The 24,877-nt window shown below is 36.7% G+C and overlaps 2 protein-coding genes across 2 annotated transcripts; both read left to right on the top strand.

Moving 5' to 3' along the window:
- The first annotated feature begins 21,267 nt into the window (after positions 1–21,267).
- On the top strand, positions 21,268–22,358 carry LOC142616129 (uncharacterized). Its single transcript, XM_075789013.1, has 2 exons — positions 21,268–21,576; positions 21,885–22,358. The coding sequence occupies exons 1-2, from the start codon at positions 21,268–21,270 to the stop codon at positions 22,356–22,358; spliced, it is 783 nt and encodes a 260-aa protein (XP_075645128.1).
- A 1,349-nt stretch (positions 22,359–23,707) lies between these two features.
- On the top strand, positions 23,708–24,373 carry LOC142616128 (uncharacterized). The gene has a single exon (XM_075789012.1). It carries the CDS (start codon positions 23,708–23,710, stop codon positions 24,371–24,373), a length of 666 nt encoding a protein of 221 aa, XP_075645127.1.
- Positions 24,374–24,877: the final 504 nt, after the last annotated feature.

Below are 24,877 nucleotides of genomic sequence, written 5' to 3'. Positions count from 1 at the left end.
TGTGGAAGATTATTGAGTTCCAGCTCCTACAAGTTGCATCAAGCTTATAAAAAGCTCGACAATATTGTAGAAAAACATAAATATTGTACTATAGAATTAGTATTATAGTAGGTATTAAAAAATGAAAAAATTATTTCAAATGAAATTAGAAAGTATCCATGTATTGCGCAAGACATCATCTAGTCTACATCTATATATATCTAAAAGCTGAAGCATAGCATTTTTTGTTACTACACTCCAGATGAGCCACATCATCCCCTATTTCCAACATTTTGCCTCTCCTTTTTAATATTTTTTCTCTTTATTAATTTATCACCTTACAATTACACTTCTTCCAATATTTTCCCTCTTATTTTTACATTTTTATCTCCCCACTACTCTATATCTTAACGTTACAATTCCTTAATTACTTCCTCTTCCTTTTACTTTGACTATTCTTCTTCTATTTTATTCACTTTAATATTTTGTTATTCTCTCTTCCATTCAATCCATATTTTTCTTTCTTTTGTTGGTGGAATATTAATTCTTTAATGCATCTCTATTTTAGGTTGATGAATTTTTGTGTTGAACTCTACTTTAGCTTGATGCGATTTGGTTGTATTTTAATTTCTATTTTCTTTTCATTAATTGATAGATTTATCCTATATAATGTTATTTTATTACGTGTCATGACGTAGATAATTTGCAATTTACAACTATACATTTTCTTTTTAGTATTCTTTTACTAATCTTCTTTTATATAAACTAGTGTGTAATCCAATGCACACACACGAGTACATTTAAAAACAACTGTAGAGTTTATTTAGACCCCTTAAACACACAATTGGATTAACCTAGTTAACAAGCCAAGTTATTACTTAGTCCAAATTCCAGATATAGGTTAACACAATTATATAATCATATCAATGGAAAGTGCGGAATATAAAAACACAACTGTAGACGACTAAATTCTTAGTTCGAAATAAATCAAACAAGTAAAATAGTTTCACAAATGCGAATTTGTATTGATGAATGTGGTACAATTCTCTGTGATTACAAAAGAGTGATCCTCTGATTTGATCTCCTTGAAAGATTTGTTAATTGGAATTGTGGTAATGTGATTTTGATTTGAACACAAGATATCCTTCAATTTGGCTGAGGAATAGATCGAAGATCTTTGAAACGTAATTACAACGAATCTCTGGCTATGAGCTTGTTAGAAATTCTTTGTTCTTCGTGTTCTTCGTGTGTTCTTCGTGTTCTTCGTGTGTGAAGGTTTGTGGTGGAAGTTCTTCGGTGCTTTAGAGGCTTGATTCCGTAGAGCTTCGTTGATTTATGGTGTGTTGAGGTTCCTGAAGGCTTTTGAGCTTGATTCCAGTGAACTATGAGATTTAGGAATATGATTTGGATGATTCCTCTTCGATTGTTCTTCGTATTTGAAGGTTTGTGGTGGAAGTTCTTCGGGGCTTTGGAGGCTTGAATCCATAGAGCTTCACCAATTTGTGGTTTGTTGAGGTTTCTGGAGGCTTTTGAGCTTGATTCCAGTGACCTTTGAGATCTAGACAAGTAGTTTGGATGATTTTGCTTCAAATGTTGTCTGTATTCAAGGTTGAAGTTCTTGAAATTCCTGGAGGCTTCGGGTTTGATTCCAGTAGAGCTTCTGGATTTCTGAACTCAAGATATCTTTCTCCATCTGTCCTCGTCCTCCTAAATGTCTTGGGAAGGCTTCGATTTATAGGAGTTTAGGGGTGGGTGAGTGACACGTGGCAGAGTCTGATTGGTGACACATGTCACAGTCTGATTGGTCCGCTTATGTCATCCCTTACACGTGATGGATCGCTTGTGTCATCGCTTACACTTGCAGGGCAGCTTGTGTCATCGCTTACGCATGCTGATGCAGTTTCATGCCTTTAATTCAATGACAATTGGCAAATTTCTATTGGTTTCTGAATAGTGATAGCAAAACCTAGCAGCAGTATGTGGCGCTTTGTAATTGGTTGTATTTTGTGGACTTGGTAGTATGATGTGTCAGCTTGTGATAGGTCGGGAATTTTCCCTCTCTACAAATGCCCCCTCGAGACTCGTTCATGCACATAGTTTTGGAGTGTGGTGAGTGAATGAGTCTTGAAAAAAATGGATTTTTATGCTTGACTCTTCTAGTGAAATAGCTGAAGGTGGTAGAGCTTTTAACAGGATGAAGTAATTTCAGAAGAGTAGACCCACCCATATGAAAGGCTTTGATGAGACTGAGAAGGGGTCTGCGAGTATTTTAATGTACTCGCGTGATCGAGTTTTCTCAGCAGAGGTTAAGTCGAAGTAATTTCAAAAGAGTGTTCAATGGTACTTGGAGTGGGTCGGTGGGGCTGAAAGTTATTTGCAAGAAGTTGGATGTACTTGCAAGATTGAAACATTTCGGTAGAGGTTAAGCTGAGGTAATTTCAGAAGAGTATTTTGGATCGTTGGTGGCAATCACAGGGTGTTGAAGATGGAGAAGAGGTGAGAATGTTGGCTGGGTACAGCATGCAGAGCTCTGGAGCTAGGCTCTTATTTTTAAGAACTTCTGGTGAAGTTATATCTGAAGGATATACTTCGGATCACAGAGAGAACATGTGGGAGTGTGGTTGAATGCACTTGTGTTATCGCATCACTTAGGTTAAGTTGAGGTAATTTTAGAAGGTATTCTGGGTTTGCTGGTGGTGGTGGCGAAGAAGATAGTGATGAAGCAAAGTGAATAGGTGAAACATATGACACCATGACCCTGACCCTGCATATTGGGGACTCTCTGGCATAGATTTCTCTGGGAAGTACACCTTGGGATGTGGGACTGGCTGCATGCTGAATAAGGTCTGAAAGCAAGTCATTGAATGCGCATGTGTAATTGGACCATACTGACGGACATTAAGTTGAAGTAATTTCAGAAGTATATTTTCTGAAATTCTTCAAGCTGATCTTAAGTTGGAGTAATTTCAAAAAGTGTGTTTTGAGGTACCAACAACGATGACCTTTGCGCTCCGCATTGGTGGAAACATGGAATGAGGCTTTAGCGACCATTTGCCGACACCAAAGGCTAATTTCTGATGAGCTAGCATCTTGGAGGTCATCGTAAGTGTTGGATGGAAGACAATTTGTAGGATACCCCAACACTTTTTACCACCTTCACCTAATGCAACTTTGTTGGGAAAACACAATAAATGAAAGATGGAGCTAACTTGTGATCCTGGTTTTAGAAACCAGCCAAGCCACTGTTTGTTTCGAACCCCTGCTTCTGATGGGAGGCCAAACAGTTGGAGAGAGACTACGGAAGCCCTGATTTTAGAAACAGGTGTCTCTGTTGGACTTGGATTTCCTGGACAACCAAGTCCAAGGAAGCATGGAAGGTCGATGCAGACCTTGTTATGAATAACTTTATGAACAAATGTGGTCGTTAAGTAGGGAAACAAAATTTGTTTGAATCCTAAAACAGCGATGATGTTGTGAGAAGGGTTTCTACTGAACCATGAGAGGGTTGATTTTAAACTGATTATGAAGCGATTTTGGTTGCTAGGTGTTGAGAATGATGAGGCCACAGTGAGAAATGGCCGTGAGAAGGAGGATTTGAAAATTTGAAAGAAGCAAATCTTCATTTCATGATTCAGCGTATGTGTTTTTTTTTTTTTTTTTTTGATGGGCTTTAGTGAATCCGGCCCTTCTATTTATAGCAAAGAGATGAAGAACGGTAGTTGGGTAGTTAAGAACGGCGGATGAGACCTTTTGGTGAGAATGGTGGACGAGAACGGTAGGCGCCAAATGAGAATGTTAGGTTGGAGACTGGTAGGCACCGACGGCAATAGTAGGCTGAAGTAGTGACCCAATGTAATTTCAATTTTGAGACATACTTGTGAGAGTTCGTTTGTTCTTTGAAAGGGGAGCCTTGATCAAGTTTGGAGGATAATCTTGAGGGAATCCAGACCAAATGGATGTGTAAACACAAATTTCTCAATTGAAGAAAAATCAAACAAATTGAAAAAAAATGAGTTCTACAAATATATTTTTATATTAATCAAGTAATGAGTTCAATCTCAGTTTTGACAAATGCTCCTCTGATTCTATCTTCTTTATGGTCTTGACTCAAACGCGAAACTTTCTTCAATTTGGTTGAAAGATGGATCAAATGGTCTTTACAACGAATCTCTGGCTTTAAGCTTGTTAGAGATTTGTTGTCCTTCAAGTTCTTCAAGCCCTTCGAATGTTCTTCAAGTTCTTCATATGTTCTTCAAGTTCTTCAAAGATGCTTCAAGTTCTTCAAAGATTCTTGAGACAGAATTTCTCTAAAGCTTGGGCCTCTTGAAAACTTTTTCTCCTAGAAAATGAGAAGGGATGTCCTCTATTTATAGTGATTTTAGAGGATAAGCTCCACTATGAATTGATATGCTTGAAAGTATGTAGCAGACTTTTGATTGGCCTAAATTCTTCTTAGAGATAACTATCTCTATTTATCTATTTTGATAAAGATCATATTTTGATAAAGATAATAATCAACAAAGATAAATAATTATCTCTATTTAATTTATTTAATAAAGATAATTATCTACCAATTTTGAATAGAAAATTTATCTTTATTTTATTTATTTATTTATTTTAATAAAGATAATTACCCATAAACTTTGAATAGGAAATTTATCTTTATTTTGTGGGCCAAATGACACGTGGCAAATTTTGATATGCCAATGTGATGCCAATTTGGATGACACATGTCATCATCTAATTTAATTAATTTAATGACATTAATTTAGAATTTGCCACTAAACTTTGATGTGGCATTTTCTAATTGGCTGAAAATTTTTCCTCTTACAGGATGGATCTCAAATTATGATCTTGAGAGCTTAAATTTTGGACACCGCTAGTACTTCGGAGAAGTGGGTCAGATTGGTAGTTTCTAAGTTCAAAACAAATACGTAGATTTCAAAATCAAAATCTTTGTGAAAACCTGATAGGACAGGCTTTGCTCGAACATCTTAATTTTCAGGCAAAGTTTACATCAAAGCCAACAGTTGTAGAATCACACTTTTTTTTTTTGAGAAATTTTGGATTCTCAAATGAATAAATAGACCCAAAAATTGGGACGTACGCGAAAAATCGAGCAAGACAGGTCCATCTCAAGAATTTTGACTTTTGGTCAAGATTTGTGCAAAAGTCAACTTCTTTAGAAATTGGAATGTTGTGCAATTTTCAAGTCTCGGTTGAAGAAACAAATCCCAAAATTGGAAAGTACGCGAAAAATTGAGTGGGACAAGTCCATCTCAAAAATTTTGACTTTTGGTCAAGATTTGTGCAAAAGTCAACTTTTTAGAAATTGGACTGTTGTGCAATTTTCAAGTCTCAGTTGAAGAAAAGATCCCAAAATTGGAAAGTACATGAAAAACTGAGTGGGACAGCCTCGTTTTGAAAATTTTGATTTTGATTTTGATTTTTTTTTTTTTTTTTTTTTTTATCAAAGTCAAAATTCCAACTAGCCAAAGTTTTTTTTTTTTTTTTTTTCTTCAAGCGGTCTGGATTCGGGTCGGTTTTTCGGGTTGAACCGGTTCGTGGAGGATGACGTCATCAGTGACATCATCCGATTGCACCTGGCGCCAGTGACGCGTGCCCACGCGTGTGGCACGTGTGGGAAGATGATCTGGTGCGTGTAGGCGCGTGGAAGTTAACAGCTGGCGCGTGTAGGCGTGTGGAAGATAATGGTGGCGAGTGGGAGCGCGTGTTCCTTCGTCGGAGCTTCTGGCAGCGCGTGGCTTGGCCTCTGAACCTAAAATTTTTAGGTTTTGTAGATCTAAGGCTATTGAAGAGCCCTGTGTGGTCAATTTTGTGAAATTATGCCTAGATTTGCACAGTTTTGAGTGAGAAACCCGCGGGTCACTGAGAATTTGTGGCCGTGTGTGGTAGCGCGTGGCTGGATATCTGGACCTGAAATTTTCATGTTTGGTGGATCGAAGGCTGTAGAAGACTCCTGTGGGTTGATTTTTGTGTCGTCTTGTCAAAGGATTTAGAAATTTGGAAGGGAAGCCAGCAAGCATTATTGGACTTTGTTACTATCTTCTTGTTTGTTCGAAGTCCTCAGAAGATTTTTGTGGGTTGATTTTCCTAACATCTTGTCAGAGAATTTTGAAATTCAGAAGAGGAGACGGCGCACATTGTTGGACTGGTTGCCATCTTAGTCTTCTTTGTGGTTCTGACATAGTTGAAATCTCAGACTTTCAAGTCGGTAGCACAGTCAGTTCGAACCATGAATAATGCTAGAGATACAAATAATTTTACAAACTGCTAATGTGGTGAGTAGTTTGTTGGTATGAAAAAGTGATATTAATGATAGGCTTATACAAACCAACAAGAAATTGACCACATAAAAAAAAATGTTGTAAAATAATTTGCAATGGTAGCATTACTCTTGAACAATATGTAGACTAGAACTTCATCGCAAGTCTAATGCAATAAATTCTTTCTGACAACGTGATCTTCTTATGGGTACGAAGTGCAGTATTTTTTTTTTGACTTTAAGTGCCTTTGAGTTGCAAAATCTGACTTCAAATAATATCTGTTTGGTGGCAGCATTTAATGGCTTGCCAACTTTCTTCATTTTTTTTGTCTTTTATCTCAGAAGTTTTCTATATAAAGGCATGCTATTGCCTTCATCATTGAGGCACATGCTCAACCTTCAGCTTTCTTCTCTTCCTTTCAATTTTTTATTATTTTTTTATTTTATTAATTTTACGTGCTATGAGATCTTTTTCCCTGACAAATTTTTTGTTGCTTGTTTTTGTTTTGCAGCACAGTTTCCTTGATCTTTGGGTTTTGACATTAAACTTTACGTTGACGTTCTCATAGAAGTGTTTGCCTTCATTTGGTGGCTTTGTATGTCATTGATAGCATAGTTCTTGCACTGACATATGCTTTCATGTTGTTACATTCTTTTCTTGCATCAACAATCTTTTAGTGATATTCGTCTTTGTAACGATGTTTTCATAAGGATATTCAGCTAGGCAATGATGCTATCACCAGTACTCGTCTTTGAAGTCGTACTAGCTCTGGTGTTGGCAGTTTAAGCCGTATCAACAATTGTCTTTTCAACGTAGCCACATCAAGAGTCTTTACTATGAAGCCGCGCCAGCATTCGTCCTTGTATTGAAGCTGCATCCATATTTTTTTTTGCATCGAAATCGCGTCACCACTTATCTTTGCCATGAAGTTGCGCCAACACTTGCATTTGCATTGAAGCATCACCATTTGCCTTTGTAATGAAGATGCATTGACAATCTTCTTTTGCCATAAATTTGCCTCAACACTTTATTCGCATTGAAGCCATGCCGATATTTACCGTTGCCATGAAGCCACAAAACACTTCATTTGTACTGAGACTGTGCCAACATCCATCTTTGTCGTGCCAACATTCATCTTTGTCGTGCCAACACTCATTTTAGCCATGAAGTCATGTCAACAGTTCATTTGTATTGAGGTCGTGCCGACATCCATCTTTGTCATGCAATCATGTCAACACTCCATTTGCACAGAAGCCATGCCAACATTCATCTTTGCCATGAAGCTACGTCAACACTTCATTCGCATCGAAGCTGTGCCGACATTCATTTTTACAATGAAGCTACGTCAACACTTCATTCGCATTGAAGCTATGCCAATATTCATCTTTGCCATAAAGCTACGTCAACACTTCATTCGCATTGAAGCTATGCCAACATTCATCTTTTCCCTGCAACTACGTCAACACTTCATTTGCTCTGAAGTCGTGCTGACATCCATCTTTGCCATGAAGCTATGTTAACACATCATTTGCTCTAAAGCCGTGCCGACATCCATCTTTACCATGAAGCTATGTTAACACTTCATTTGCACTAAAGCTGTGCCAACACTTGCATTAGCACTTGCACTCGCATTGAAGTTGCACCAATATTGACTTTTATAATAAAGTTACAACAACACCAATTTCTAGAGGCAACATAGCTCAGACGTCAAGGGTACATAGTACTATCACTAGATATCAAGATTTTAGAGATGCCAACGAGATGTTGAAGATGCATAGAGTCCTTATCAAGACTTTGAAGATGTAAGGAAATGCCAAAAAAAAACCTTGAAGTTTCAAGAAGCTCCCATCAAGACTTTAAGGATGCAAAGAGATACTGACAAAATCTTGAAGATGTGAGGAGAATGCCGCCAAGACTTTGACATTGCACGAACATGCCCTTAGAGGAGAGTTGATGCAACATCAACTTCAGATGTTGGAGGAAGGTGACGTTGTCCAGATTTTAGACACATGATGTGAAACAACACCTCTCAGAAGGGAGATGATGTGGTTCAAATTTCAGAGTTGTGAAGTGGCACAACCTAGAAGAGAGACAATATAGCATAGACTTGAAAGGTACAAAAAAGATGCCCCCAGGAGATAAGTGATGCAAAGTATACTTCAGAGACGTGGGAAGATGTCCACAGAAGATGAGCAATGCCATGCAGACTCCATTCCTTGGAACAGAGGTTGAAGATTTTATTTTACTCCACAACCGAGAATCAACTTATCATTATTTCAAGGAAAGCTAAGTAACACCAATTCTTTGCAGCTATCACTTTCTACCACAATGATCTTTGAACATCATATAGTGAGCAATTGATTGATCTTAAGTGACGCCTTGCCAATCAAAGGGTTCTTGAAAGCATGTTGACGACCTTTGGACAAACTCTTCAAGCTAGACTAGCAGTCCTTCTTCTTTTTATGTGACTGAACTTAGTGAAAAGTACTAAGCTGCCTACGTACCTCGGAGAGGGATCAAGTCATTACGTAGTTCAACAAAATTTTTTTTTTTGATGACTTTTTTTTTCATGGTTTTGATGATTTTTTTTTTTTGTTTTTATGGTTTTGATGATTTTTTTTGTTTTTATGGTTTTGATGATTTTTTTTTTTTGTTTGTTTGGTTTTCTTTTGTTTTTGTTTTTTTTTTCTTTGTTTTTTTTTTCATTATTTTTTTGTTGTTGTTTCTTTTTACAAAAAGGGAGGGCTCACGTGTGTAATCCTCGCCCTACACCCCACGGCATTTCATGGGTACCATTTGTGCAATAGTGGGTATCATCTCTAATCGAACCCGAGACCTTGGCCTCAAGGGCGACATGGGCATCCAGCCACTACGCCACACTCACAAATGGTGACATAGAGTGGGATTAATTTCTCCTTATTTGTACACTTTCAAAGGTAATGGGAAAACATCATGTACCCTTGTAGTGCCGCAGTGGGTAGTTTAAGCTCTTACCGAGGAGCAGTTCTCGATTTTCAAGCATAAAAGCGTTTAAGGAACTTCCCATTGATGGGACCGATCCTTACACCCTCCTGATCAATCAACTTGTAAGCCTTATTGGTGTTTGCCCCCTGCCTAAGAGTTGGAAGTACATCACAAGCAATGGTCACATGGTTTGACCCGACAACTTCATCAAGGTCTAGATCAATCTTGTTTTCTTTGGCAAGCTTCATGATTTGTTCTTTGAAGATGAAGCATTTTTGAATTGGGTGGCCAATGATGCGATGATATTTGCAGTAGTTAGGGTCATCAACTTTCCCTATGTCTTTTGGTCGCTTGCATTCTGGCAATTCAACCAGCTTTAATTGCAATAGTTGTTCTAAGATGTTTGGCACATCTTCATCAGGGAACAGATATGATTTTTGCTCACGTCCTTTAAAGGTCAGACGACGCACTTCGTTCTTTTGCCATCCTTCAAGTTGTTTTTCATTTGCCTTTGCTTCTCTCCTTAGAACCTTAATTATGGCAGTGTTAACAGTTATTGGGTCTTTGAGATTGCCTTTTGCATTCCTGTCATTCATATTTACTTCCTTTCTGCTTTCCTCAGGTATGGGAGGTTTTGTATTTCCGTGGCTAGAGATACTCAATTCCATGTCGTGCGCACGAGTTGCCAATTCTTCGAATGTTCGGGGTTTTATCCCTTGCAGGATGTACAAAAGTCCCCAGTGCATGCCTTGGATGCACATTTCTACAGCAAATATTTCAGAAAGTTTATCCTTACAGTCTAGACTCAAAGAACGCCATCGATTGATATAGTCAACAACAGGCTCGTCTTTCCACTGCTTAGTATTGGTAAGCTCCATCATGCTTACCGTACGACGTGTGCTATAGAACCGGTTGAGGAACTCCCTTTCAAGTTGTTCCCACCTATCGATTGACTCGAGTTCTAAGTCTGTATACCAATCAAAGGCATTCCCTTTTAGTGAACGAACGAACTGCTTTACAAAGAGGCCTCCTTGAGTCCCTGCGTTCTCGCAAGTTTCTATAAAGTGAGCAACGTGTTGCTTAGGGTTTCCCTTTCCATCAAATTGCAAGAACTTAGGGGGTTGATACCCATTTGGCATTCTCATATTGTCAATGTGTTTCGTATAGGGTTTTGAATATATGAGAGAATTTGTAGAAGAACCTCCATATTGTGCTCGTATGGTATTCGTTATCATGTCCTACAGTTGTTGGACAGATATTGAGGCCATTGAGGTGGATTGTTCTTGTCACGGAGTGTTTTCAATTTCTTTCCCTTCATCATCCTTCGCAGATGTGAATTTATGACCATGGCTTGATTCACCAAGATCTTGTACTTCGAGTTTGTTCATTAAAGTTGCAATTTGGAGGTCCTTATCTTCAAGTGCTTTTGTGAGAAGGACGACTCTTTGTTCCATTTCAGCCATCTTTTCTTCCATGGTAGAGGTGTTAGTCATCATGACTGACACAACTTCCACAGATGATGGAGAAGGAAGTGAATTGAAGTGAGCACGTGAAATCTCATCTTTTGGGTTCCCTTTGATGAGAGAGAAATCGTGCGACCAACTTCTTGTGAAGGAAGAAGGGGATTTGCCCCTATACTTGTGGTGTTCCAAGGTGGAGATGTCCTTGATGACGACCTTGTTTCTTTTAAGAGGGTCTAAGGAGATGATTGTCTGGACCTTGGCTTCCTTGGTTGATTGAGATTGAAGTTGATTGTGAGCTTTAGGTTGGCTACAATTGATTGCTCCAATGCAACTGTTGGTGGTAGCTGTACCAAGTTTAATTGAAGTAGCTATTGTTGAAGCTTGAATGTTCTTGCTAGAGGCCATTGAAGTTGGTAGCAAGATGATGAAGATTTTTTTTTTCTTTGAAGGAGAATGAGATGAGAGGCAGAGATGTCCCACTGGGCGTGCCAGAATTTGTAGGCGACTAAATTCTTAGTTCGAAATAAATCAAACAAGTAAAATTGTTTCACAAATGCGAATTTGTATTGATGAATATGTGGTACATTTCTCTGTGATTACAAAAGAGTGATCTTCTGATTCGATCTCCTTGAAAGATTTGTTAATTGGAATTGTGGTAATGTGATTTTGATTTGAACATAAGATATCCTTCAATTTGGCTAAGGAATGGATCGAAGATCTTTGAAACGGAATTACAACGAATCTCTGGCTATGAGCTTGTTAGAAATTCTTTGTTCTTAGTGTGCTCTTCGTGTTCTTCGTGTGTTCTTCGTGTTTGAAGGTTTGTGGTGGAAGTTCTTCGGTGCTTTAAAGGCTTGTTTCCGTAGAGCTTTGTTGATTTATGGTGTGTTGAGGTTCCTAGAGGCTTTTGAGCTTGATTCTAGTGAACTTTGAGATTTAGGAATATGATTTGGATGATTCCTCTTCGATTGTTCTTCGTATTTGAAGGTTTGTGGTGGAAGTTCTTCGGGGCTTTGGAGGCTTGAATCCGTAGAGCTTTACCAATTTGTGGTTTGTTGAGGTTTCTGGAGGCTTTTGAGCTTGATTCCAGTGACCTTTGAGATCTAGACAAGTAGTTTGGATGACTTTGCTTCAAATGTTGTCTGTATTCAAGGTTGAAGTTCTTGAAATTCCTGGAGGCTTCGGGGTTTGATTCCGGTAGAGCTTCTGGATTTCTGAACTCAAGATATCTTTCTCCGTCTGTCCTCGTCCTCCTAAATGTCTTGGGAAGGCTTCTATTTATAGGAGTTTAGGGGTGAGTGAGCAACACATGGCGGAGTCTGATTGGTGATACATGTCACAGCCTAATTGGTCCGCTTATGTCATCGCTTACAAGTGCTAGATCGCTTGTGTCATTGCTTACACGTGCAGGGCAGCTTGTGTCATCGCTTACGCATGCTGATGCAATTTCATGCCTTTATTTCAATGACACTTGGCAAATTTCTATTGGTTTCTGAATAGTGATAGCAAAACCTAGCAGCAGTACGTGGCGCTTTGTAATTGGTTGTATTTTGTGGACTTAGTAGTATGATGTGTCAGCTTGTGATACGTCAGGAATTTTCCCTCTCTACAACAACGATATGATGACCCAGGAAAACCAAATCGGTAAAAAACCTAGGAGGATTTAACCTAGCTATCCTCAAGGTAAACCTGAATCCACTATGAAAGAATCGAAATTTACAATAGCGACTTAGACCACTAACATCCTATTGCTACCCACCAGTAGAACTTACTGACACGACCACGTTCAAACTCCGAGATCACGGACTCCTTCTTTCTTGGATTCTCCAACAAGTACAAGCACCCCCGTTTGTGTATCTTTAAGCTCTTATGGCAGCAACGAACGATCATCAAGCTCTCGAAGAAATCTCCTTCTTGAAAATCCCAAGCTTGCGTGAAGGCAAGCACCTCTCAGATCTCACAAGAGATTCACACAAACAGCAATATGAGCAACCTTAAAAACGTGGCTAGGGTTTGCCTTTTATACCTAGGACAAAACATAAAACCCTACACGTTATATGGGCTTAGGGCTGAGTTGAAAAATCTGCAGAAAAACAATCTGCACGACTTTCGATCGGTCGAATCTAATTCTCGATCGAACGAGTCAGACAGAAATGCACAGTAACTTCTGCAGTTAACTCGATTCCAACTTTACATAAGTCACATACTTTGAGCAAGTCTAAAACACAACTAGACACCTGTTTTGATCATGGTTTGCCAACAATACATATTAGAGTTCTAATACATTAGTTCCTAAGTACTTAGAACCTAACAACAATCACAATTATATATATATATATACACACACACACACACACTTTAATTGAGTAATAAAATAGTAATTTGTTGAAAAAGTACTTTAATTGAGTAATATATGTGTAATCTAATTATCTATTAACTATTATTTATTGAGATTTAAAATTAATAAAAAAAAAACCTTATTTTGGAACTATAATTAAATTCATCTAAATTAGAAAAGAAGCCTAAAAGTCATTTTATTTTTTTACACTTTTTTGACACATGAAATTAAAATTGTACACGTAACAATAAATTGTAAACAACATTCTCCTAACTTTTAGTTTTTGATGTTTTTTTTTTTTTACATAAAGGTGTGTGTGAGGGTGTGCATGCGCATCTATATATATATATATATATATATACACACACACACACACACACACTTTGGGTATTGATATGAAGTGTTTTTGCTTTTATATCACACCATTATTTTAGCAATTACAATTACATTTACTTCAATTATCTACATATATAATGTTTCATCATTTTCCCAAACCTGTCATCTTCCTCATCCCTTCTTTTTTAGTGAATAAATTTCATTTCCTTCTCCCCCTTGATATTTTAGGATATAAATATGTTCTCTCTTTAACTCTCTTATAACCAACAAGCTTAGGAATTTTCAATGAGAAATTTGTTTCACAATTGCAATTTTGTTTTTGTTCTCCACTATTAGAGGTAACTCTCTCTCTCTCTCTCTCTCTCTCTCCCCCCCCCCCCCCAACACACACACACACACATGTACATTTTGCTATTCTCTCTGGATAAAGTTTAGCTATAAAATTAATTGTAGCCTAAAACTATAACCTTACTCAATAAAATAAACATTACTATATATTTGAAAATCTTACCGTTGAATTGCTTGTTCTTTATGTGCTTAATACACATGTCAAATTTGGTGTCAATTGAATATTATTTACTATATAATCTATAAGCTAGCTTATATTTTATGTAGAATTTTTAACTACAAAAGCTTGCAATTTAAAAAATTTATTGATGACATAGCTATTGATTTTTAATTTTTTAGAATTTTTTCTAGCATGGAGGATATAATAAGGAAATGTAATTCAATGATAAATTTGTAAAAATTCACATACAATTAAAAAATACGTATTGAGTAAAGTTGTAGTCTAAAACTATAACTAATTTTATAGCTAAATTTCATCCTTAATCTCTAACCTTATTCTCTTATATATTTTAATACTTTCATTTTACATATTGTTTTTTGTATATCAAATTCAAGATTGAATGATATTTGAGGCAAAAGATTGAGTTATGTATTTTTAATGTTTAAAAATTGTTGTCATTATTTTGATTTTAATGCAAATATCTTTTCTTTCGGTGTTTTGATTAGTGTGTGTTTTGTCTTTTTGGAGAATTAATTAGTGGGTGATATTCAATTTTGTTATTTCATATAACTTTTGTCCAATTTTGATCCAAATGTTTATTTGTATTTCACGAATGTGGAATTCGTTGTGTATATGAAAGCTTATAATAGTTATGTCAACATTTTTGTATCCAATATTTATAATAGTATAGTGACATATAACAGACATAGACTTTCCTTGAGTATATGGTATTACTCAATGGCAGGAAAAATATATTTTCAGGAATAAAAAACAAAAAGCTCTCAATTCTTCTCAGAAGGAGCAGACTAGAGTAAGGAAAACTTCCTTCAGCAGTTCAGCTTTCCCCCTCAAACACCCCCACAACAGAGACAAAAACAAAAAAACTGACAAACTTCACAGGTTACTACCCACCCCAATACACACCCCAAAATGTCAACTGTATAAACTAAAATATAAGTATATGAACATAACTTCATCGCTGGTCACGGCAAGTTACTCTGTCCTTTTCTGTCGTTATAACGAGATGATTGTTGTCCTTTGTTAAAGGAATGGTGCCAAGAAGATGAGAAAAGGATGACACAAGATTCCTCACCTTCCCAGAATATGAACTAAAAGTGTAAACCCAGTGCTCATCCCCTGTTTTCTTCATTGACACGGCCACAATATTATATTTTAGTCAGGTATAAACTTGTTCTACAGAAGCCAGCTAAGTTTAGTAGCATTTTTTCTATTCTATTGGATAATTAAATTTTTGGAGACGGCAATAAAAATGACTTACTACCCACCCCGATACACACTCCAAAATGTCAACTGAATAAACTAAAATATAGGTATATGAACATAACAACACCCCAAAACGTTCCATTTTAGCCTTCGTTGTATTCTGAAGAGGCAAATGCCTTGAGATCAGATTATTGATAGGGTCTATTATACAAACCTTTAATTTCTGCTTCGTTGTATACTAAAAAGCTCTTTTGACTCATTTAGTCTTTAACTATTGTCCATCCACGTGACGTGGATCCCATCCCTCGTTGTTTTTTGGCTTTTCTCTAAAGCCATAATAAGCATAAGCATAAAATCTTATTGTTCTAATATGGTGGAATGAGAAGTAAACTAACAGACATAGACAAGAGGGTATAAAGTAGAACATTTTTGCAAAGCTTAGGGACAAAAATAATATTCTAGACTTATTACTATTTTAAATAATATTATTTGATTTATAGATGTAAGGGCAGCGTTTTGGTTCCTGAGCCCAAAATGTGGAAGGATTCAGGCTCAAAGAGTCCAACACAATGAATTTGTGAAGAGTGGGTTTAAAAACTAGGCTTCAATGGATCAAGCAACACGCCCAATGGATTAAAGATAATAAGAAAGCAAAAAGACAAGCTTAATGCAAAGAAATCCCTCCTCAGCGAAGTCCGAGGAGAGTGGTTTTTGAATATATTTCTTTTAGACTTGGATACAATTTTGGTTCTTGTTGCTACAGTGTTTTCTCTATAGATTTCCTGATCCCCTTATACTGGAGGATCTCTTACATTATATAGCCTCCTTCCCCTGATCTTGGCCCTCCATTTATTGATTATGCAAGCTGCTACTCGAGTGTTTGTCTCATCAGATGCCCTCCCCAGTCTATTGTGAGTTGTGGCAACCAAGACAGCACTGTTCAGGGGTCTTCTCCACATAAATGCAACCAGAAGGTTTGGTGAGGTGCAATAAATATGGTGGCAACTACTATCCCTCCATCACGTCAAGGCTTACCCCCTCTCTGAATCTCTTCCTCCATAGTATGGATCTCCTTTGGTAATGTGCCATCGACGTGGCCATGACTTGCTTCTCTGGCTTTACCATCCGAGGGTATGGACTCCTCGGCACTGTATTGACCTCCTCGGCCTTGGGTATGACACGTGGCATTACTACCTTATTAAATTTCTATACCCCACAATAGACATAAATCAAGAGTTTGTAGCTTAGCTGGTACTTCATCATGTTTTCAACAGAGTTATGACCTAGAGCCTTGTAACTTAAGTGTCACTTCTTTGTGTTTCCAATATACTGGATTCAAATCCTCCATCTATAATTATGGTGTATGAAAAAAAATAGTCATTAAGGTTTTAAATCCTTCCCACTTGTTGTATTTATGTAATTATAAAGAAAAATTATTGAAGTGGTGTTTCTTATAATACTAGAGCAAACTGAATATACGTTATATATATATATATATATATATATATAAAAGACCAATATAGCAAACTTCTTCCCTTGAAATTTCTTATGAGCTTTACAATAGTTTTCACCTTAATTTCTTAATATATATTTCAAAATTCAGATGGACTAACATATATATTCTTAAATATCTGTATCATACAAACTTTGATTTCCAGATCTAGTGAGTGCAAAAAATGAAAATTTTCCACTATATAAAATTAAGAAGTCTGATAAATGGAAAGTACCTCCGTGGGAAAAAAGAAAAAAATGAAGCTTTTCTCTAATGCTCTATTAATTAGTGGAGACCAATTTCAGATTTTGAAGGAATAAGGAAATGTCAGTACTGAATAGTGCATCTTTTTCCTTGTTCTAGAAAACCTCTTTAGGAAAATGTTGAGAAAGCATTGGTGTTCAGTTCTTCCTTGCCAAATTATTTCCCAATGCAATAATATTTTCTTCTAGGGGCACTCCAGATTTCCTAGAAATAACAGATATAAAAAAAATAAGAAATTAGAATAAAACAAGGAACTTGGTTTCAATAATTGAGTTCAGAGACTGACAATGTAGTTTCATCTTCTTTATAATTATATGTTTTTTTCTTGACTGCTATCTATTTGTTTTTGTTTTTTTTTTTTTGTTACCATCAAGCATTCAACTTAGCACATAGAAAATTCCAATTTAATGAATTTATATGTGTTTTTATAGATGTCAAACAAAATATGGATTATAACTTTATGCCTTTATGGTAAGTTAAGCAGCCCTAGGAATTCAAGACTACATCAAAGATGAAAGGAAATTCAAGTTATGTAAGTGCAAAACCACTTTCTATACAAAGCTCTTATAATGTCTCAACTTTTGATATCCATCTTAACTAAATATTTGTGCAGGACAACTTTTGATAATATTATTTGATTTATAGACATAAATCAAGAGTTTGTAGCTCAACTGGTACTTCATTATGTTTCCAATAGAGTTATTATCCAGAGTCTTGTAACTCAAATGACACTTCTTTGTGTTTCCAACATACTAGATTCAAATCCTCCACCTATAATTATGGTGTATGAAAAAAAAAATTAGAATCATTTAGGTTTTAAATCCTTCCTACTTGTTGTATTTATGCAATTATTAAAATAAATTATTAAAGTGGTATTTCTTATGAGCTTTACACATAATAAGACTAGAGAAAACTGGATATACATTATATATTTTAAAAAAAAAAAAGACCAAGAGCAAACTTCCTCCCTTGAAATTCCTCATACTGATACATGATACTCCAATGAGGCCATAACCCAACCCCACCTTCTTGTTAGATTGCATTTTGTTTTTTTTATTATATCCTTCTTGTTTGAAAAATTACAAGAAGATCGAATATCAATAGTTATGTCATCAGTTAAATGTTTAAATTTCAAACTTTTGTTTGTAGTTTTAAATTATGCATAATATATACGTTATGAATCAATAGTAATTAACATCTGACTTGAATGAATTTTGATATATATATTAAGAATATAAAAAACATGTAATCTAATTATTAGATTTTCAAAATATATAACCATGAAAAATACTATTTGGATCCCTACATTTTGGGGTCATAATCAATTTAGTCCATATATTTTGGTAGCAATTAATTTAGTCGTTATTATTTTCAAATTGCAATCAATTTGGTCCCTACTGTTGACTTACTTACGAGAAATGCATACATGACAAATGGTGTGCATTGTGACAAACTTGGCCCAACCAAAATCAGCCATATCAATTAAAAATCCAAGTCATATCCACACTAATTGCCTTACACTCTGCCTTGTACGAATTAGCACCTGGCAAGTTGCCTTGCTTGACTTGATGCCGCCTCAAACTCAATAGCTCCAGCAAAGAGAGGCAAGCACTTTGAGGAGGATGATTAGCTATGGCTGGATTTCAAGTTTCAGAGTTCAAAATTTAGAAGGTCAACTTGGTCACTTCACATCATATAAATGGGTGAGTTAACGCTGCTTATATAGTTGGTTAGGTTTATCTTGATTTTTTTTTTATAAAGTTTTTCTTTCGGTTTTTGGACTTTATATATACTACACAATGAGATTGATGAAAATGAGGAAAATTAATGGAACTAGTTTTTCTCTCTTTTGCTCAACCAAATATGGTTTTAAAACGAGTAGTTTTTAATTTTATGGTCGGACCGATAATCAAACCAATAACGTCATAAATAATAAATAATAATTTTAAAATTATAAAAATAATAAGATATATAATAAATTTATATCTAATAATATTTAGTTTTAATATATATATATATATATATATATATATATATATATATATATAAGAGTTTAGTTTTCTCCTACTATATTTAAAAAATTAATCTACAACTTATATATAAGAAGTTATATCGATTAAGTGCCTGTTTGTTTCGGCTTTTGTAGCCCCAAAAGCCACTTTTTGAAAAAGCAAAAGTCACTTCAGTGTGTGGTGTGAACCAAAAAGCTGAGTTTGGAAGAAAGCTATGTTTTCCAAATGTACACAGAACGAGCAAAATAATTATGGAGCTCTTTAGACCAAATTTAGAAAGTGGGTGTGTGTTCCGTTTGAGCAAATGTATAGTTACCAAATTGCCCTTTCACAATAAATTTTAAGTGGTAGGTTATTATTAGCTAATATTGGTGAGAAAAAAATAATTTTTTTAGAAAGAGAAAAAAAATAATTTTAATAGTATGTTAAAATCAAAATCAGTATCAATTTTTATCACAATATTTTCACAATACTTTCACAATAAATCTTAAGTGGTAGGTTATTATTAGCTAATATTGGTGAGAAAAAAATTATTTTTTTTAGAAAGAGAAAAAAAATAATTTTAATAGTACGTTCAAGTTAAAATCAGTATTAATTTTTATCATAATATTTTCACAATACTTTCACAATAAATCTTAAGTGGTAGGTTATTATTAGCTAATATTGGTGAGAAAAAAATAATTTTTTTTAGAAAGAGAAAAAATTATTTTAATAGTACGTTCAAATTAAAATTAGTATAAATTTTTATCACAATATTTTCACAATACTTTTACAATAAATTTTAAGTGGTAGGTTATTATTAGCTAATATTTGTAAGAAAAAAAAAATTTTTTTAGAAAGATAAAAAAATAATTTTAATAGTACGTTCAAATTAAAATCAGTATCAATTTTTATCACAATATTTTCACAATACTTTCACAATAAATCTTGGTAGGTTATTATTAGTTAATATTGGTGAAAAAAAAAATTTTTAGAAAATGTGAAGATGAAAAGGTTAGGATATGTTCTTGGGCCTTGGACCTGATCCGAGGAGATTAATTTGTCCGAGGAAGGTTTAAGAGTAGTAATGATACTGTACTTAAAAACCCATAAGCAAACTGTTGTGAAGGAGGTAAGTGGAAATAGTCTAAGGAAGGACATTTCCTCGGTTATATGAAGTGAAGACTATACTATACACCGTGACGTTTATAAGGACATTTTAGGAGGTTTGGTGGAAGAAAATGCATTCCATAAGGACACAGAGAGAAAGAGTGAATGAGAAATATCTGAGAAAAAGCTGCTACCACCGCATTAAAAACTCTGCACTTACCTCTCTGGCCACATTAATGAAGAAATGACCTCTAAATAGTAGTGATCAGCCTTATAGCTATTGTTTGAAGACTTCAAGAGGGTGGTGGATGGGACAAGTATCTAGATTGGTGATCTGAGCCATACATAGAAAATGGAGAGAAGAAGGAGGATGATATAAAAGGAAAAGAAAGGTATTCAAGCAAAGGGATCGGAGAAAAAAGACTGTACACATCACCTTCAATTGTAATCTATTCTTAAAACAAGGAAAGGGAATATAAGTCATCCTCAGCTTACTTCTGAGGAGAGTTTTTATTATATAATCAGTTCGTCGCACATAAATTGGGGATCTAACCCATCATTTTGTTATCCAATATCCATAGAACCTAGGTTTCAAGTCCACATTCTACAAATTTCATTGTATAGGGCTTTTTGGGCCTGCACCCTTCATGTTGTTGGGGTCGGGTGCGAATTGTGACCTTACAATTGGTGCCGTCTATAGGAACCTTGTGTTTAAGGAATTGGAACATTATAGTAGGCGTAGGTCCACATCATGCAGAGTTTATGGGATCCCAGCATGAGGATCACTCCTAGCACCTTGAGTAGGAACAAGATTGAGAGGGTAGTGTGCATATAGAGCACATTGAGGGGAGTCGTTCATGAGATGGAAGCAGAATCCCTCACGAGGAACATGCAAAAGCCATGCAGAAGGAGATTGACCATTTGAAGAAGAAGTTGCACCGCGAAAGGTGAAGGCGAACACCCTCTTTTTCTGACCATTCTTTTGAAGATAGCCAGGGCAGTGGTTGTAGGTCCAGGTCAAGAACTCCTCCTGATCATCTTCACGGTCATCAGAGCAGGGAATCTTCCTCTAGGGGCTTAGGAAATGATGCTATGAGTAGGGCGTTACACCAAATTTCCAAGTCACCTTTCACACTTAGGGTGGAGAAGGGGAAGCTTCCACGGCGATTTACTCAACCCACGTTCACCATTTATAATGGTCGAATAGACCTTGTGGAACACGTGAGTCATTTCAATCAAAGGATGGCAATACACTCTAAAAATGAAACTTTGATGTGCAAAGTCTTTCCTTCTAACTTGGGACCTGTTGCGATGAGATGGTTTAATGGGTTGAAGGCAGGTTCTATTGATTCCTTCATGGAACTCACTAGGGCATTTGGGTCTTGCTTCATCACCTACAGTAGAGTTCATCGACCTTTAGATTCATTATTATCCATGGCCATGAGAGAAGGGGAAACCCTGAGAATAAACTCTGACAGGTACTGGGAAATGTTCAATGAGATTGATGGTGATTTTGATGATGTAGCGATATGGACTTTCAAGGTTGGCCTTCATACTGAGCACGTTGGCTCATGGATTGAATTGATGAGTATAAACGGGTTGAGGAAGATCAACAACAGGGTAAGGGAAAAATGAAGGTTATCCTTCAGGAGATGAGGGATTTCAGGTCGGACAGATACAACAACAATAGGCCCCGAAGAGATTTTGCTGGGCCATCTGGTCCTATTATCCCATGGGTGGTTAGCACTGTATTCCAAGAACCGGTGCATCAGGTGTTGGAGAAAATCCGAAATGAACCATACTTCAAATGGCCCAATAAGATGGCTGGGGATCCTCTGAGGTGTAATCAGAATCTCTACTACCACTATCATCTGGACAGAAGTCATACCACTGAAGATTGTAGGACTCTGTGAAATCATTTGGAGTAGTTGGTTAAGGAGGGAAGGTTGAAGCAATTTTTGTATCATCCCAGTGGGCAAGGAGGTAATTCAGGTTCAGTGAGCCAAGGGAACATTTCATTAAGGTCTCCTCTAGGAAAAATCAATGTTATTTTTGCTGCTCTTTGCAGGACTAGTTCTCGTCCTACCAAGGTGATGTCTATGTCACGAACTCTTGCTGAGGAGTCTAACTCTGAGCCGAAGAGGATTAAGGGGAACACTCCACCTATTTTAGGTTTCTTAGAAGAAGACAAGATTAGGATTGTCCAACCGCATGATGATGCTTTGGTTGTTACGCTGAGGATAGGGGGCTACGACGTGAGAAGGGTAATGGTTAACCAGGGTAGTGGTGTAGATATCATGTACCCTGACTTGTTCAAGAGGCTCAACTTAAAGCTCGAGGATCTTACGACTTACGATTTGCCACTGATAAGCTTTAAGGGGAAAGCTGTCATACCAAAATGACAAATTCATTGTGGATTTCATTGTGGTAGACGCTTATTCTCCCTACACGGCTATTATGGCAAGGCCTTGGTTGCATGCTCTGGGTGTCGTTTCCTCAACTCTACACGTTAAGGTGAAGTTCTTGTCTAGAGGACTAATCGAGGAAATTATTGGGAGCTAATCTATGGCTAGATAGTGTATAGCAGTTGCAATTCTGCATCAACCAAGGCCAAAGTCCTCGGCCTCGGCTGTAGGGGGCTCATAGCAATTAATGTCTCTAACTATACCCAGTGCAGTGGCAATAGAGGAAGCTACGTGTGAGGAGTTAGAAAAGGTTCTTATAGATGATGATCCTGAAAAATTCTTTCAGTTGGGAGTTCAGTTGCCACATCAGGAGAAAGTGGAGCTAGTTACGTTTTTAAGAAAGAATGTAGATGTATTTGCATGGGATGCTTATGAAGCCCCTGGATTTAATCCGAGTTTCATTTATCACCATTTGAACGTCAATCTGGCTATCGTTCTAAGAAGGCAACCACCTCGACATTCCTCTAAGGAGCACTCAGAGGCTGTCAAGGAAGAGGTGCTTAAGCTCAAAAAGGCTGGTGCTATTAAAGAAGTGTTCTATCTAGAATGGTTGGCTCATACAATGGTAGTAAAGAAGAAGAATGGGAAGTAGAGAGTGTGTGCAGACTTCACAGATTTGAACAAGGCTTGTCCTAAAGATTCATTTCCAATGCCTCGTATAAATCAGTTGATGGATACTACAGTTAGGCATCCTTAGATGAGTTTCTTGGATGCTTTCCAAAGTTACTACCAAATACCTTTGGTTTTGAATGATCAATAGAAGATAGTCTTTGTTACTCCTATATAAGGTAATGCCTTTTGGATTGAAAAATGCAAGGGCTACCTATCAAAGGATGATGACCAGGATGTTTGAACCACAATTGGGAAGGACTATTGAAGTGTATGTGGATGACATGGTAGTGAAAAGTAAAACAATTTCCATGCATGTGGAAGATCTGAATGATACTTTTCAGACATTAAGGAAGTATCAATTACGTCTCAATACTTCCAAGTGCTCTTTTGGTGTGAGATCTGGAGAGTTTCTGGGTTATATGCTAACTCATTGGGGAATTGAGGTCAATCTTGCACAGGTCAAGGAAATTAGTAACTTACAGCCACCTCGGAATCCTAAGGAGGTTTAAAGGTTAACTAGGATGACTACTGCTCTTAATCGGTTCATCTCTCGGTCTGTAGATAGGTGCATGCCTTTCTTCCAATTATTGAATAAGTGGAAAGGATTTGAATGGACCGAGAAATGTGCTTTTGCTTTTCAATAGCTCAAGGATTATCTTTCGTGACCACCCATTATGTCTCGGCCAATAGTTAATGAAGTACTGTTTGCATATATTGCCGTGGCTAATCATGCTGTCAGTTTGGTCTTGATTCGGGTTGATAATAATGTGCAGAGGTCAGCTTATTACATGAGCAAATCCTTACATGAAGTCGAGGTGCATTATCTACCTTTGGAAAAAGCTGTCCTAGCGGTAGTGCATGCTACACTTAAGTTTCTCCATTATTTTCAATCTCATACAGTTGTTGTTTTAACTCAACTTTCTCTTAAGTTTGTACTTCAAAGCGTTGATTACACAGGGAGGATTGCTAAGTGGGGTACCATCTTGGAAGCTTTTGATATCAAGTATATGCCTCATACTTCCATGAAGGGCCAGGTCCTTGCTGATTTGGTAGCGGAATTTGCAAAGCCCTCATTAGAAGAGAATGTTAAAGGCTTGGCCATGGATGAAAAATCAGTTGGCATGATCTCATGTAAAGAACCTTTGGTGTGGAGAGTGTATGTTGATGGAGCAGCAAACCAAAGAGGATTTGGTGTGGGGTTAGTTCTAGTGTCTCTTGAGGGGTTTATTTTTGAGAAATCCTTGAGACTGGGATTCTCAACTACCAACAATGAGGCAAAATATGAAGCGCTACTAGTAGGGATGAATATGGTTCAAAAAATGGGTAGAAAAATAGTGTAAATGTTCTCGGATTCACAACTGATGGTGGCCCATGTAGAAGGGAAGTTAGAGCTAGAGATCTAAGAATGCAAGAATACCTGGCTCAGGTCAAGTATTTACAATCGAAGTTTGAATCTTTTACTTTGGTGCATGTCTCCCGGAGTATGAATACCCATGCTGATTCCCTAGCTACCCTTGCAACGTCCTCGGCACAAAGCCTACCTCGAGTCATACGGGTTCATCAAATAAGGGTGGGACCTAGTTGGATGGATCCTATAGTAACCTTCCTTAAAAATGATGTCTTGCCCGAGGAGAAATCTGAAGTAGATAAAGTACGCAGAAAAGCACCTCGATTTTGGCTATCCGGGGATCAAAAGTTGTACAAATGCTCCTTTTCAGGACCATATTTGCTGTGTATATATCCTGAAGTCACGGAATCACTTTTGGAGGAGTTGTATGAGGGGATTTGTGGAAGTCACACAGGAGGAAGGTTTCTAGCTCATAGAGCTCTTACCTAGGGATATT

Source organism: Castanea sativa, chromosome 11 (genome assembly GCF_040712315.1).
Source record: "Castanea sativa cultivar Marrone di Chiusa Pesio chromosome 11, ASM4071231v1".
NCBI lineage: Eukaryota > Viridiplantae > Streptophyta > Magnoliopsida > Fagales > Fagaceae > Castanea > Castanea sativa.
Note: the sequence above shows the minus strand (reverse complement) of the source record. Positions and strands in the feature narration are given on the sequence as shown.

Bases quoted from the DNA above. Each gene is read 5' to 3' on its own strand.
- LOC142616129 (XM_075789013.1), top strand. From the start codon at position 21,268: ATGAGATGGTTTAATGGGTTGAAGGCAGGTTCTATTGATTCCTTCATG. The intron at 21,577-21,884 runs GTAAGGGAAAAA...CATTTGGAGTAG, and splicing joins TGAGGAAGATCAACAACAGG to TTGGTTAAGGAGGGAAGGTT.
- LOC142616128 (XM_075789012.1), top strand. From the start codon at position 23,708: ATGTCTCGGCCAATAGTTAATGAAGTACTGTTTGCATATATTGCCGTG.